The sequence below is a fragment of the Emiliania huxleyi genome (genome assembly GCF_000372725.1).
Source record: "Emiliania huxleyi CCMP1516 unplaced genomic scaffold EMIHUscaffold_3, whole genome shotgun sequence".
In the NCBI taxonomy this organism is placed as follows: domain Eukaryota; phylum Haptophyta; order Isochrysidales; family Noelaerhabdaceae; genus Emiliania; species Emiliania huxleyi.
Window position 1 is genome coordinate 1033452 of NW_005199770.1, and position 15608 is coordinate 1049059.

A 15608-nucleotide genomic window follows, 5' to 3' on the forward strand; every position below is an offset into this window, starting at 1 on the left:
ACGCGTCCACGACACGTCCCCGGCAGGCCCTCCTCCCGCCGCTCCTCCTCCTCGCCGCCGCTGCGCCCGACGACGCCGCCGGCGCCGCGCTGCACGCGAGGCTGCTGCTCCTCCTCTCGGCGAGCGCGCACTACGCGCAGCTGCCCCTGCTGCACCAGCCGGCAGAGTACCCGCTCTCGCGCGCGCTGCCGCTTCTCTACCACCTCGTCGCCTCGGATGCCCTGCGACGCAGGGTGGCGGCCGCCGGCGCGGAGCGGGGAGAGGAGGCGCCGCTGCTTCGGCTGCACGAATGGGCCTACCTCGCCGGCTTTGTGCCGCTCGAGCTGTTTGTCGCTGTCGTCCACCCACACCTTCTCTCGCCAAGGCGCCGGCGCCCCCCCACTCTCTCCCCGCCCCCCCTCCGTTCCCGCTGCCGCCCTCCCGAACCACTCCCACGCTTCTCCTCTTCCCGCCCTCCCAATGGCCCCGCCCCTCGCAGGCTCCCCTTCCTGCCGCTGCTCGCCACCTCCGTCTACTGCGCGGTCGGGGTCCACTACTGCACCGGCCTGGCCTACGCGTTTTGGGCGCAGCAGCGGCAGCGGCCGGACATCGTAGAGGAAGGGGGGCGGCGACGAGGCCAAGGAGCCGCGAAGCCTGATTAGCGCTCTCGCGACTCGACAGAGGTATTTTCAGGGTATTTTCCTTCAGTGGGTTTCCGGGCTGCTTCCTGGCGAGGTACTTCCAGCCTGCTGTGGGAACAGCTGACGCAGTCTCGCCGAGGCTCGCCCCAGCGGGTTGACTCGGCCAGACAAAAACCCCGAGAGGCGTGGGAGTCCCTCGCCAGGCTGCTTCCCGCTCAAAGCCAAAACGCATGCCACTTCCCACCGTGCTATCTCCCTCGCTCGCCGCCGAGTACCCGCTTCTGCAGGACGGCGAGCTCGGAGCTACGGTCGCCGCCAGCAGCCTGCACGAATCGCTTCCGCTCACGGCTCACTGGGAGCGCTCATCTGCAGAGGTTGCACATATCCTCGTGCTATGGCGCTCAGAGACGCTGATCGCGCTCGCGCGCGACGGGAGGCTGCGCGACGTGGTTGCCGCGCTCCGGGCCGCCGTCCAGCCGCTCTCCGATGGCCGCTTCACGCTCGGCGTCCTCGGCAGCGCCTCGTCGCCTCTTGAGCAGACGATCGCGCACGTCCAGCTCGACCTTGGCGTGTCCGTGCGGCAGGTGACCCCCCAGTCGCTCGAGGAGGCGCTCGAGCTCTACGCGATCGCGCTCGAGCCCGCGCGCGCCGGCGCAGCCGACGCGAGCTGCGAGTTCCTCTGCGGGCTCGAGCCGCGAGACGTCCGCTTCAACCGCGGCACCGCAAAGAGCCTCTCCGGCGCGTGGCTGGGTGCGCTGCGGCAGCTGCTGCCCGAGGCGGCGGCCAAGGAGGTGCACCGCGCCTACCCGACCTTCAGGGCCCTCTTCGAGCTCTGCCGGGACGCGCCCGCCGCCGCCGCCGCGCTGTCCGAGCTGCGGCTGGGCTCGCAGCGGTTTGGGCCTGCCAAGGCGCAGCGGCTGGTGCGGGCGATGCGGGGCGTCGCGGGCGAGTGCGAGGCGGACGTGGCGTCGCAGCCGCAGCCGTGCCGCCGGCGGCCGCCGCCGCAGCCGGTCGACGGGCGGAGGAGCGGAGGGGCGGGAGAGGAGGCTGGGAGGGGAGGGGCGCGAGAGGAGGCCAATCGGCTGTGCGAGGGCAGTTGCGGTGGTGGTGGTGGTGGTGGTGGTGGTGAGGAAGAGGAGGAGGGGCGGGACTGGGGGTGGGGGCTTGACGGGGGAGAGGAATGGGACGGGGGAGTGGCGGGGGTGCTGTGGGGCGGGGAGGAGGAGGATTGGCGGAGAGAGTGCTGCCTTTCGGCGGGGGAAGACAGCGATGCGACTCTGGCAGACGAGGAGGGGGAGGGGGGGGAGGGGGAGGAAGAGGGCGAAGGGGCGGGCGAGGGGGCGGGCGAACCGGCTCGGCTGCGGTCTCCCGTCGAGCGGAGCAGCGACGGAGACAGCGGCGGAGGCAGCGGCGGAGGCACCGACGCCGACTCGGACTCGGACGCGTCTCTGCTGGAGATGGCCTGCCGCCGGCAGGGCGTCGCATCCGGGCGGGCGGGCGCGGCGCAAGGCGCGCTGCCGCTGCTGCCTGCTACCCCGCGCGGCGATCGGGGCCTCCCGAAACTCCTTCCAGCTGCTGTTCCGGCTGCTGTTGGGCGAGAGGGCCGCCATGGGGCGGAGGCTGCGGGAGGCGGCGGAGACAGCGGCTCGTCGACAGAGGTGGACGACGACGAGGAGGAGGAAGAGCCGCGGCCGTGCTCTGACAGGGAGGCCTGGCCGGCGACGATTGACCTCACGGGAGAGAGCGACGAGGACGTCGAGGCGGAGGGCGCAGAGGCGGCGCCGTCCGGTCTCTCCCAGGCAATGGAGCTCGCCGACCTCAGCGACGAGGAGGAGGAGGACGCAGGAGGCTCTTACCACGACCCGACGGCGACGGCCATGGCCACGACGCCCGTCGTCGGACGCTGCGCCGAGAAGGTCGGCTTCAGCACGGCGAGGCGGCGAGAACAGCACCCGGCCTATCCGTCGAGGTTCTTTTAGTCACAAGGAGGCGGCGAGAACAGCACTGCCCGCGGCCGCACCGTGAACTCGCCCAGTCTCGCTCCCAATACGTGCATCACTTTTGTGACGGTGTCACAACTTCGATCAACCATATCTCGATAACTACCATGTCGACGCTCATGAAAGTAGGCGCAATCAACTGGGCGCCCGGCGCCCGACGTCCGACGTCCATTGCGCCTAAGGCTAAGCCCGGCTACTTTCATATGAGCGTCGACATGCACATGGTAGTTATCGAGATATGGTTGATCAAAGTTGTGACGTGTCACAAAAGTGATGCACGTATTGGGAGCGAGACTGCGCCGCTACGCCGCCGTGGTTTTTCCTGAAATTTAAGTGAAAAAGAAATCGCCGACTTCCCGCCCCCTCAGCATCGAGTGGTTGCTCTGAGTGAGTGGTTGCCGACCGCGAGATGGACGAGTTCGACGCGCTCGTTGCCGATGCGGAGGAGCACGAGGGCGCCGGAGCGGCCCAGCGTTCACCCAAGCGTCTCCGCTCCACCTCGCCCAGTCCCTCTCCGTCTGCGGCGGCAACCCTCGAGCAGCCGTACGTGGAGCCCGCGGCGGCGCAGGCAAACCTCGAGGTGAAGCAGGAGCAGGCAGAGCCGGAGCCAGCGCCGCCGGAGGCTGCACCGCTCGACGAGGGCGACGAGGTGGTGGTGATTTACTCCATGAGCCGGGAGGAGCGCGAGCGTGAGGCGCGTGCCAACGCTGTTGACCTGGACGCGGCGTCGCAAGAGGAGCCGGTCCCGCGCGCGGCTGGCGGCGGCGGCGGCGGCGGCGGCGGCGGCGGCGGCGGCGGAGGCAGCACCAGCGCGAGCGCGGCGACCGCAGCGCCGGCCCTCGTCGCGTCGGATGCGGACACGGCGGCGCCGACGCTTGACGAGAGACGGGTCAATCGCCTCCCAGCGCCGCCGCCCTTTGACATCGCCGTCGGCGGCCAGAACCTCTTCCTCACGGGCGGGCCCGGCACGGGCAAGTCCTTCACGCTGCGGCTCACCATCGCGGCGCTCAAGAAGAAGCACGGCGATACCGGCGTCCTCGTCACGGCGCCGACGGGAGTGGCGGCCCTCATCGCCGAGGGGCAGACCCTGCACACCAAGCCTGGGCCGGGCGTGCCAAAGGGCACGACCGAGGCGTTCGGCAACATGAAGAGCAAGTCGTCGCTCGACTTTTGGAAGAAGGCGCGCCTGCTCGTGGACGGGATCGCCCGAGATCGCCCGAGATCGCCCGAGATCGCCCGAGATGAGCCGGGATGAGCCGGGAGAGTACTCGAAGGTGCGCGTGCTCGTGGTGGACGAGATCTCGATGGTCGACGCCGAGTTCCTCGACTGGTACATGGCGAGCGTGCCCCGCGGCGTGCAGCTCATCTTCTGCGGCGACTTTGAGCAGGCGAGCGGCGGCGCCGTCCCTGCCGCGACTCCCCGCCTCCTCTCTCCTTCCTGCCTCCTCTCTCCTTCCTGTCTCCTCTCTCCTTCCTGTCTCCTCTCTCCTTCCTGCCTCCTGCCTCCTCTCTCCTTCCTGCCTCCTCTCTCCTCCCTGCCGCCCCTCTCCCCTCTCTGCCGCCACTTCTTCCTCCCTGCCGCCACCGCTGCCTTTCTCGTCACCGCCTCTTCCTCACCGCCTCCCTCACCGCCGCTCTGCTGCAGCTCCCGCCCGTGCCCGACAAGCAAGGCTCGTTGAACAACGAGGAGGTGCGTACGGCGTTTTGTGTGTGCGGTGCCGACGCCTCCATCCTCAGCGGATTCTGACTGGCGTCGCTCCTTCCGTTCGTACCGCAGTTCCTCTGCGGCTGCGTCGCAGCCGCGCGGCGCAAGGACAACGTCGGCGAGTCGCGCGTCGCCGCGGGCAAGGCGGACCCGGCGGTGGACGACCCACACCTGGTGCATGGTGGCTGGCTGGACATGTCCAAGAACACGCCCTTCGGCCTGAGAGAGACGACGGGCAAGTTCGCCTTCCAGAGCGCCGCGTGGCGCGCCGCGCGCTTCCGCGTGCACCACCTCCTCACCGTCCACCGCACGAGAGAGCCGCTGCTGCTCAGCGCGCTCACCGACCTGCGCGCCGGCGCGTCCGGGGGCCGTCGATGAGATGACCCGAGATTGCGCGAGCCCACCCCGAGGCTGCCCGAGATAGGCACGCCCGACACGGAGGCCGTCGGCAGGCTCCTCGACGCGACACGCCGGCCGCTGCAGCCGCGGGGCGGTGTCGTGGCGACGCGGCTCTTCCCAAAGCGCATGAATGTGCACCAGCAGAACGCGGCGAAGCTCGCCGAGCTGGACGTGCGTACGCGGCAGGTCTACCAGGCAAGCGACACCGTTGAGCTCTGCAAGGATGCACCGCCGTGGGTCAAGGCGGACGCAGCCGTTTGGCGAGCCCGGGGGGGGGGGGCCTGAACCGGCGTCTCTTCACGGCGCCGAGTGTGAACAGGCGGACGAGCTGCTCGGCGACAAGTTCTTCTCGGATGACTGCCAGGCGAGGCTTCCTCTCGCTGTCTGACTCCCTCCCTCCCTCCCCCTCCCCTCTACGTCCCCGTCTCTCTCTTCCTCTCCTGCTCCCTGCCTCCCTCCCTCTCCGCTCCCTCCCTCCCTCCCTCTCCCTCCTTCCCTCCCTCCCTCTCCCCTCCCCGTCTCCTCCCTCGCTCTGTCTCCCTGCCCGGAGCCTGCGCGCTGAGCTGCCCCCGGAGCCTCGCCGCAGGCGGGCAAGCTCCTCGAGCTGTCCAGGACGCGTCCATGACATGTCCGAGACATGTCCCATAGGCGGGCAAGCACCTCGAGCTGCGGCTCAACGCGCAGGTGATGCTGCTGCGCAACGAGACCGCCTCCGCAGACGAGGCGGAGCGGCGGCAGCCGGGCGCGCGCCGGCTCGTCAACGGGAGCCGCGGCGTCGTGATCGCTTTCGACTACTCGTGCCCGCTCCGCTCCGACGACCGCACCACATTCCGTCCAGGACGCGTCCATGACGTGTCCGAGACATGTCCCGTAGGTGCCCGCTCCGCTCCGACGAGCGCGTCGACGACATGCGCGACGACGTGCCCGGCGGAGTCATGTTCGACGACCCTGCGGGCTCGGCCGGCCGGTGGTGTCGACTCGGACCCGCGGTGCGGCGACGACTACCGCTCGCCGCCGCCTCCGCTGCCAACCGAGCCGCCGCCCGAGAACGCGCTCATATCGCCGCTGTGGGAGGCGCGGCGCAAGCCGGGCGGGGGCGTGTTCTGGCGGCACCGGCTGACGATGGAGGAGAGCGAGAAGCCACCGGCGATGCTGTACCCGGTGGTCCGCTTCGTCGGCAAGAACGGGCAGCCGGGCCGCATCAAGCTCATCCGCCCCGAGCTCTTCGTGCGGACCATCTACCTCAAGGCGTCGCTCGAGCGGACGCAGGCCGCCCCCCCCCTCGAGTAGACTCGCGCTGGTGCCGCAAGAAGACCTCGCCGGGAAGACCTCCTCTCGAAGGCCCGACCAGGGACGCGTCCAGGGACGAGGTCTCATCGAGTGTCTATGCGGCCGCAGGTTCCGCTCGGCCTCGCCTGGGCACTCACCGTGCACAAGTCGCAGGGCGCGACCATCGACTACCTGAGCGTCGACCTGCACGACTGCTTTGCGGAGGGGCAGGCCTACGTGGCAATCTCGCGCGCTTGCTCTGTGGACGGGCTCGAGATCTGCAACTTCTCGGCCGGCAGCGTCCGCTCGCACCCGCTCGTCAAGGCTTGCCCTCGCGCCGGTCGGCGGCGGTCCTCCCGCAGCGAGCTTCACGTCTCGAGAGGGCTGTGGGCGTAGGCCTTTTACCGCGCGGTCGACGCGCAGGAGCACGAGGCCTTCCTGCAGCAGCAGCACCTCTGGTGGGGCTCGGCCGTCCTCCGCCACGAGCACCGCCGCTGGAAAAGCCTCTACCTGCGCAACCCAACCTTCCGCAGCTGGGTGCAGCAGCTCCCGCCGGCGCGGCTGCCGCCGACGCAGCCGCCGCCGCCGCAGCCGCCGGTGGCGCAGCCGCAGCAGTCGCAGCCATCACAGATGCCGCAGCCGACCCAGCCACCGCAGCCGACGCAGCCACCGCAGCCGCTGCAGCCCGCTCCGGACGCCCCAGCGCATGTGGCCGCGCCACCACCGCCGCCATCGGCGGCGGCGGCGCGCCCGCAGTGGCAAGCGCCGCCGTCGAACTTCGTCGCGGCGTCATCGTTGCTGCCGACTCCGGCGGCGCTGCCGCCCGCCGCCCCTGCCAGGCGCTGCAAGTTCAACTGTGGTCGGTCCGTCGACCCGGGAACCTACCATGGCAGGCGGGGCCCGCGACCCTTTGACACGTGCTGTGTGGCGTGCGCCACCGGCCGGTGCGCGAACGGTTGCCCGCACGATGCCGCGTGTGAGGCGCGCGCACTGGCGGAGCGGCAGCCCGCGCCGCCGGCCGCCACTCCGCCGCAGCAGCAGCAAGCGTGACTGCATCGTGCACTGCCACTGCGGGCACTGGGCACATGTGCTCCATTTGACTTCCCCGCCCCCGGTACGTCTATACTACGTGATCGTGTGTACGTGGGGCGACTCTCTGTATTGTGGTTCGCGTGCGCTCTGCAGAGGCGCGGATGAGCATTCGTACCGTGATGCGTACCGTGACAGTGTGCCGGGTGTGCACACGATCCGATCTGCCAAAATATCTCATCGCTCTCCGGTGGGGCGGGGTGTCGCGCGGCGCGCGCGTGCTGCTCTGGCAGCTGCTCTCGCCGGCCACACCCCGGTCCAATACAATACCGCGTACCAATACAAGAATCAAGATGATTACGTATTACACACACAGTACATATCCAATCGCAACCGCAAGGCTGCTCAATATAGGCCGGGCGTCGTCGCCTTCTCCCTCGCCAGCTCGGCCCGCAGCCGCTTATCGAGCCAGGCCGGCTCAGGCCGAGCCAAGAAGCGCGGAGGCTGAGCTGCGGCCGGCGGCGCGCCGAGAGACTGAGCTGCGGCCGGCTCAGGCCGAGCCAAGAAGCGCGGAGGCTGAGCTGCGGCCGGCGGCGCGCCGAGAGACTGAGCTGCGGCCGGCGGCTGGGCGCCGAGAGACAGGGAGCGGGTGCCTGCGGCCTTGGGAGCCGGGAGCAGCAGGTCTCGCGCAGCCGCGGAGCCGCCTGGTCGGAGGAGGGCGGCGGCGGCCGAGAGGACAAAGGCGATGACTGCGCACATGAAGAGGATGTTGTAGTTGTGCAGCTCGTCCTCTTCCGCGCCGATGCCTCGCGCTGCGGCATCGGTCGAGTTGAGCGACGGCGGGGCTGGGTTCGGCGGCGGCGGCGGAGGAGGAGCAGGGAACGGCGGAGGCGGAGAGATGCAGTACGACAGCGCAACCTGCAAGCCGCGGTACCAGCAATGGACTTGAGCGGGCGGCCCGGGCGGCGATGGCGGCGGCGGCGAGGGCGGCGGATGGGGAGCCGTCTCTGCGAGGATCTCCCGCATCCACGCCGGCAACGGAGGAGGGAGAGGCGGCGAGGGCGGCAGGTCTTCGTAAGTCGCGTCGCTCCAAAGGAAGTCGAATTGAGCCGAGGCTCCCAGCAGCAAGCAGGAGGCGACGACGGAGAGCCGCATGTGCGGGAGCACTCGCGGGAGCACTCGCGGGAGCACTCGCGGGCGTCGCAGCTTTTCGCACTGCAAAGAGGCGGCTGTCCCGGGCGTTTTTGTGAAGAATTTTGCGACCCGCCCTCGCACGGGACGGGCGCAGAAGAATTTTGCCAACGCCCTCGCACGACACTGGGCACGGGACTGGCGGCGTGCCGTCCTCCCATCCCTCCCTTGGGCGGTCTGTTTTCTTTATTTTCTTTCTGGGCACGGGACTGGCGCGCACTGGCACTAACACAGACACACCAGAAGAAGAATACACAAGCAGAACAACCCTTTTCCTGGCTTGCTGTATGTAAAATCCTGCTCGTGCAGGTGGGGACCTTGTCCTGCTCCCATCCGTCGCTCGTTTCGGTATCTGTTTTCTTTCTTTCTGGCTTGCTGTGCCCCTGATCGTCCTTCCAAAATCCTGCTCGTGCAGGTGGGACCCTGTCCTCCTCCCCCATCCCTCGTTTGGACTGTCTACTTCTTTCTTTCTTTCTGGCTCACAAGGTCACAAGCTAAAGATGTGGGCCCTCACACGGAGTCTCCGCATGGGGCATGGGGAGCCCCGGGTACTCTTCATCTCTCCACCCCTACAGGAGAGGTGGACCCTGTCTATATCCGTGTTGCGATGCGCTCCCCGCTCCCGTTCCCGTTCCCCCCTGTGTCCCTGATCGTCCTCACAAGATCGTCCTGCTCTCGACTGCTCGTGCAGGCGGGGACCCTGACTGAGGGCCCAACAGCAGAATCGTGCTTTTTTGGGGGTTAGGCAAGGGTTTAGGGACGAAGCTCGAAGGGACAAAGTTCTATTCTTTTTTGGACGGCGTGTGGAATTCTTTTTTGCGGGGACATGATGAAGTTCTGCAAAATCCCCTGGCCGGCCCCGCTCCCACCCACCCATCCTATACCTACCAATTGATTGCTGAAGAATCTCAAAACGCAAAACGGCCCCAGCTCACTTTGGAGCTCAGTCAGAGAGTGCAACGTGCTGCCGCGCTCCTTGCACACGGCTACCAACTCGGGCGGCCTGCCTCAAGGGTCAGGCCAGCTTGATGTGGCGCTCCGCGCACACGGCCTTCAGCTCGTATGGCTCGCTGCCCACTAAGAGGTACTGCGCGAGGGGAGGTGCGATGAGCATTTGGCGGGGAGGGCATGTGGCGATGTGGGGCGTCTCGTGCCTTCAAGCTCGGGGCGGCCCCATCCTTGAGGGAGGCGGCCAGCGCCTTGCAGCCCTCGTCCCCAATCTGGTTGCCGTTGAGAGCGAGCATCTCGAGCCGCGGCGCTGCCCCCTCCTTGCCGAGGGCGGCAGCCAGCGCCTTGCAGCCCTCATCGCCAATCTTGTTGTTGCCGAGATTGAGCGTCTCGAGCCGCGGCGCTGCCCCGCTCGCGAGGACCTCCGCCACCTGCGCCGCATCCGCATCCCCCCAGCCGGTCTGCAGGTACGACAGCTGAGTCGCCTTGCCAAACTGCTCCTCGAAGGTGGCCTCGTACATCCGCTTCACGAGCGGCTTGTCGTCCTTGCCGTTGGTGAAAGTCTTTGTCTCCAGCTCGGCCGCAAACTGGGTCGGCAGGAGAGGAGGGCAGTGGCCACCGCCCTTGGTGCACTCCTCGATGAGCTCTTCATAGGTGTACTCCTTGTCCTCACGCAACCGGCCGATGTCGAGCGACAAAGCAACGCTCTTGGTCAGGCTCGCCAAGCAATTTTCGGTGTAGCACCAGCCGCGGTCGAAGTAGCTCACGTTGGTGCCCGGCACCCACCAAGAGCGCAACCACGCGTTTAGCTTGTGGCCCGCCGGGAAGGAGGTCAGCCGCAGCACAATCGTGTGCCGGTGGGAGTAGAGCGTGCCGAGGCAGCCCAGCCCCTGCTTGAAGAGCGCGTTCTCCGCCTCGGTGCGCATGACGCCATTAACGGGGTCAGGGTGCTGGTGCAGCGACATGTAGTCCCAAAAGACGCCGACTTCCTCGTCCATGGCCTTGAGCGCCTGAGCGACGCGGCGTAGGTTTTTGCCCTCCTGGTCGGGATGGTCCTTGGTCAGCCACGGGTAGCTGATCGCCGCGATAGGTAGCCCGAACTCACTCTCGGTCCCCTTGACGAGGTCGGTAAACGTGATAAAGGCATCCTTGGGCAGCGCCTGGCGGTGTGTCAAGACGCCGCCCGCCTCGGCGTAATTGATTATCCACCGCGAATCGACAAGGGCGATGGCGCCGCTTGCGAGGACTGGCTCCAGGTCGCCGCCGCCGAGCTTGCGCCACAGCGCCAGTTTCTCCTCGTATGTCAGTCCCGGTTTGCTCGCCGTGCAGCCCATGCACACTCGCCGCTCGGTGGCAAAAGGAGCGACGCTGTTTGCTTGAGCAGATGAACGTACGAGTGTGTCACGTCATTTTGTTTTCTGTTTTCTCCTTTCTCTTGACCTTTTTTCACGTTCCCCTCAACACCATTCGCCACAGCTCCCAGCTCGGTGTCGTGCTCCGCACGTTCCCCTCAACAAACCATCAGCTTTTGGGACTCCTCGCGCTTTGTTGGCGGTGACGAGGTGCGCCCCTCGCGCTCGCCGCCGGCATTCGCGAGCTTCGTGAGACGCACCCGGCCCTCGCAGGTGTCCGTCCGTCAACTTGAGGCCCGCCGCCGCCAGCCATCCCAAGCTAGTCCCCAACAGACGCAGCACTGCCAATCGACCGCCTCCGCCTCCGCCGCCTCCGCCGCCGCCGCCGCCGCCGCCACGGCCTCGCCGGGCGGTGCGGCCGCAGCTGCAGCTATGGCAGCAGCCGCAACAGAGGCAGCAGCAGCGGCAGAAGCAGCGGCAGCAGCAGCAGCAGCCGCCATCGCCGTCGCGCGGTCGCTCAGCATCTCGAACGAATCCCCACGATGAGCAGCGAGGCGAGGAATATCTCCTCGCTGCCGATCGTCGGGCCGATAAACTGCATCTTGAACATCTCCAATAACACGAGCGTAGCGGGAAGAAAGTGGTAGCTCACAGCTCGCTGTAGATGTCCTGGCGCTCTTCGGTTCGTCCTGATCTGATCCAACCGCGACTTCCGCCGCTTCCGCGAGCTCGGCGAGCTCTTCGAGCTCGTCTGCCCACCGCTCCAGCGCCGCACCCTCCGCAAAAGCCTCTGCATGGCTTTTGCCGGAGCAGCCGCCACCTGAAGCGGCTGCCTCTGCGGCGCTGGCGAGAGCCCGCTGCACAGCCTCACGGAGCGCTGCTGCAGCGCCATCCTCCTCCTCCACCACCACCTCCACCACCGCATCGGCACCACCGAGATGCTCTGCGGCGAGAGCGACAGTGTTGGCTTCATGCAGTGAAGCGTAAGCGTGCAGCACCGTCTGCTCGTCCGCCGGCAGTCGCTGCCGGCCGCCTGCGCCGACGCTGTTGACGACGCTGGCAGCGCCGCTGTTGCCGCCGGTCGCAGTACCGTCGTCAGCGGCGGCGCCGCCGCCGCCACCAGGTGGGCGAGCAGAGTCGGCAGGCATGCACCTGCCGACGCCGGTTTCCGCCCATTCTCCGTTCACACCCCTTTGCAGAATAGAGGGAATGAACAAAAAAAACGTCGGGCCAAGCAGCGTTTCCGTTTTTTATCCGCGCTGTTGAGCGTTTCAAGTTCTTCTAAAACGTTTTTTTAGCCGAGGCGTTTTTTTCCTGGTTTCAAATTCTTCTTTCTGGCGGCCCTTTCCGATGAGCGATGTGTGCTAGTCTGCGTCAGTCCACAAATGTCGAAACGACGAGGTTTTCTTCTTTGGTGTGCCGGTGATAGTACTAGCACGCGCCAGTTCGCACCTGTGTCGAGCCTGTGTGCTGTGCTACCCAACGAGGGCGCGAGATAGGATTTTCGCGTCAGTGGCGGCCAAGACAGAAACAGCGTGCTACTGTCTTGAGTGCTGGAGGCGCCCCTGATGCCACTGGTCTCAATCCGAGCCGGCGGCGCCTTCGTCCGGGCCCACGGCCGGCACGCCGTCAAATTTTCTCGCCGATCCCGCGCGCTCGGCCGCCACCGCGGCGCCTCCGAGAGCGCCGTTTCGACACGCTGCAGCCGCGGGCCGCGGCACCTCGACACACCGCCTCTCGCGCCGCCTTGAGGTGCTCCGATCGTGCACGCGGGTCGGCTCGGCACGGTGCGTGCAAATTATTGCATGTATTCGCACTCGCTGCGCCACGTATCTGCCTCTGACGGCCCGATACGCCACCCGAAGCGCCACCGGTCCACACACGCGGGGCTGCGCGACTCTCTCGCGGCCCACCGCCCTCCCACACGCCGTTCGACCTCCACACAGGCGCTCGCTCGAGCCTCGCCGTCCGGGCGGTCCTGCGCGTCCAGATCTCGGCGACCATGACCCGCCACGCGCCAGCTCTGCACCTCTCCCGCGCGCGCCCGGCTGCTGGCATGGCGAGGCGGGCGAGGCTGGCGCGCTGCGACCGGTGGAGCGCCGCGCGGGCAGCGCACCAGCCTCGCACGCACCTCTCCACTGCCACAGGGAGGTTTCGTCAGTCTCGGCGTCGCATCTGCCGCGCCGAGATTCGACGGACCGAAGGGGTAGAGGCTAGCGCTCTCTGTCGAGAGAAGCGCAATACTCAAGACAACGATTACTACATCATGCACGACCTCGAGCGTGCAACGCCGCACAGTGCTCAGGGTTCGAGCAGGTGCAGGCGAGTGGAGGGGCCCCTGGCAGAGCCGCCAGCACTGCGGCTGTGTGGACACGAGTATCCCCTCTTGCTTCTCCTTACCGGTCCGTTCTCCTCGCCTACGGACCACCATCGCAGCTGCTGCCTCCGCTACCAGCTCTCGGGCTGCTGCAACGGCAGTTACCGCAAAGATCTCGCACCGAATGTGGACCCTGCCTTTCGCCGCCGCTACTTCCGACGTCGCCGCTCGACACGACCGGAGCTGTACGCGATGAACACGCGACGATCGACACGCCCTCTCTGCCTTGTGTGGCGATTATCACGTCGTGGGGGAGTGTTGGGCATCTGTTCGACGTGGCAATGCCACTCTACCTCATTGCTGTCTCTTCCTCGTCTCGCCTCCTCGCGCTAGCCCGTCCCGCTGTCCAACGCCTCTGGCAAGAAGTCCAATGCGCCTCTACGAGGATGGCATGCCTACGCTCAGACACATTCACACTCTGCTGTTGACTTGTTGTCTGCCGCATCCTCATTCATGAAGACTGCGGAGACAATGGGGGAGTGTTGGAGAGTGTGAACTCAAAACCTACTTCCTGACCGTAGCCTGACCGTCCTTGTGTAACCGTCTCATGTTTGGTTTGTCCTGCCGCGCACATTGTCATCGACTTGTATCCGACTTGGTGGCTGTGGTGATGTAGCAATGGTGTGGGTCTCTAGTGACCTATACAGCTCCTCCGTGTTCCGTCTCCTGACACCGTCAATCATCAGTACTCGCGTACCTTTCGCCAGCTCGGCGCCTGATCACGTCGCATCTCCCGTCGCCATCGCCTTCGCTGTGGCTCTCGCTGTGTCGTTCGATGCTAGGCACGTTCCCCTCAACACCTTTCGCCAGCTCCCAGCTCGGCCTCGTGCTCGGCTCGTTCCCCTCAACACCTTTCGCCAGCTCCCAGCTCGGCCTCGTGCTCGGCTCGTTCCCCTCAACACCTTTCGCCAGCTCCCAGCTCGGCCTCGTGCTCGGCTCGTTCCCCTCAACACATCAACTTTTGACACATTCCTCAACACTTTGACGCATTGAACACGACTTGCAAGCTGTGGCTTCGTGTGCTTCTACCTGGTGCTTCCCTCGCGCTCGCCGCCGGCATTCGCGAGCTTCGTGAGACGCACCCGGCCCTCGCAGGTGTCCGTCCGTCAACTTGAGGCCCGCCGCCGCCAGCCATCCCAAGCTAGTCCCCAACAGACGCAGCACTGCCAATCGACACAAACAAAGCCCGTCGCCCGCCCAGAATAGCCCCAATACACACCCCGGAGAAATGCGACAACGTCGCGGCTGCACCTTTGGCAAGCGTACTTGGGCGGTCTCCGCCGTCGGCTACATCGCCGGCCTCGTGCCAAGCCTGCCTCGCATGAGCATATGGCGAGTCATCGTCTTTCCCGTTCGCCATCCGCAAATTTGCTCGGAATGCTCGCTCGCGTCGATTCGATGCTCATCTGCCCGAGAGGGATGATCTACCCGGCGCGCGAGCGGAGAGGTGCCTCGCCCCCTGCCCTTCATCACCATCACCGCAAGCATCATCATGATGACTGTCCTCGTGCCGTCGTCAGCAAGTCAAGCATCACCATCGTCACCGTCTTCACCAGCATCCTCGCCCTCATCCTCGTCACCATCCTCATCACCATCACCATCCCCGTCCTCGTCAACATCCTCGTCAACATCATCACCATCTCCTTCATCGTCAACATCCTCCCCTTGATCGTCATGATGACGCAGGCCTCTGCGCGCTCGGACATCCCATCCATCCCTTGAGTGCTCGGGCAACCCCGCGCTGCTCATGAGGCGTTTAGGGGTGAAGATCCCGGGGCGAGCCGACAGGGACTTGGCTTCGAGCAGGCGCGCAGCTCGCGCACGCTCTCTGTGTACACCGTGGCCTGCCCAGAACCTTCCCGGAACTTCCCTGCAGGTGCCGCTTCGCCCCGGACGAGGCGATGGGATGGGCCCTCCTTCGGCCCCCTCCCCCCCCCCCCTCCCTTCCGCCCCTCGCCCCCCCCCCCACCTCTCTCCTGCCCGCCATCAGCCCCTCCACTCCCTCTTTGCACACCCCCAGCTCTCTCCCCCGTCTACCGCCCGACCCGTCGCAGCCCCTCACCCCCTCACCAGACACTGCACCTCCCCACCTCCGCGCAGCCGCCGGCGATGCTTGGCGAGGACGGCGAGGAGCGACTTGGGCGACCTGGCCGCGCAGCCTGCTTCGCGCGCAACACGAAGCAGGCGAGAATGTGATGTCGACGACTCTGTGCGCGGCAACTTTGGTCTCGGCTGCACGGTGCGCGGCTCGATCCTGGCCTTCAACCACACCCGCTCTCACTTCCCGAACTCTCCAAGCAAGCCCTCGCGATGAAACCGCGCCTATTTCTCCCCCCCCCCTTCTTACTTCGCCTGCAGGTCGCAGCAGGGCCGCAGCCGCCCTGGCTCTCGGCACCCCGAGTCCCTCCGTCCTCCCCCCCGTCGATTCCTCCCGCCTTCGTGACGCCCGATCCTCTCCACCGACTTCCTCGCTGCGGGATGTCGGCCGATGCGGTGCGTTTGCTCTGCCCACGCCCGTTCCCCCTTGCCCGCGAGGCCCGCGCCCCTTCCACGACTGGCGACACTCCCCCCACCCCCCTCTTGCCCCGCCCTCCCGCCGCCCGCCGCCCTACACCCTCCTCTTCGCGCACGCGCGCAGGTCCGCGACGCTTGTCCAGCATCCCACCGGCCCGTCCTCTTCGCCGCCATCGTCTTCTAAGCGGCGCTCATCGGGCTCTC

General features: G+C 66.9%; 2 protein-coding genes across 2 annotated transcripts in view; both read left to right on the forward strand.

Moving 5' to 3' along the window:
* Window positions 1-3029: 3029 nt before the first annotated feature.
* On the forward strand, window positions 3030-6014 carry EMIHUDRAFT_195330 (hypothetical protein; the record flags this gene model as incomplete). The annotated part of the gene is made up of 6 exons (XM_005775275.1): window positions 3030-3362; window positions 4398-4695; window positions 4750-4961; window positions 5044-5106; window positions 5373-5576; window positions 5658-6014. 6 exons carry the CDS (start codon window positions 3030-3032, stop codon window positions 6012-6014), a joined length of 1467 nt encoding a protein of 488 aa, XP_005775332.1.
* Window positions 6015-13508: 7494 nt separating this feature from the next.
* EMIHUDRAFT_195332 (hypothetical protein) overlaps window positions 13509-15608 on the forward strand; it is a gene marked incomplete at both ends in the record, with an annotated part of 10381 nt that continues 8281 nt past the window's right edge. Inside the window, one exon of the mRNA XM_005775276.1 lies at window positions 13509-13676. Within this exon, the coding sequence (XP_005775333.1) occupies window positions 13509-13676 (168 nt within the window). The remainder of the gene's footprint in view (window positions 13677-15608) is intronic.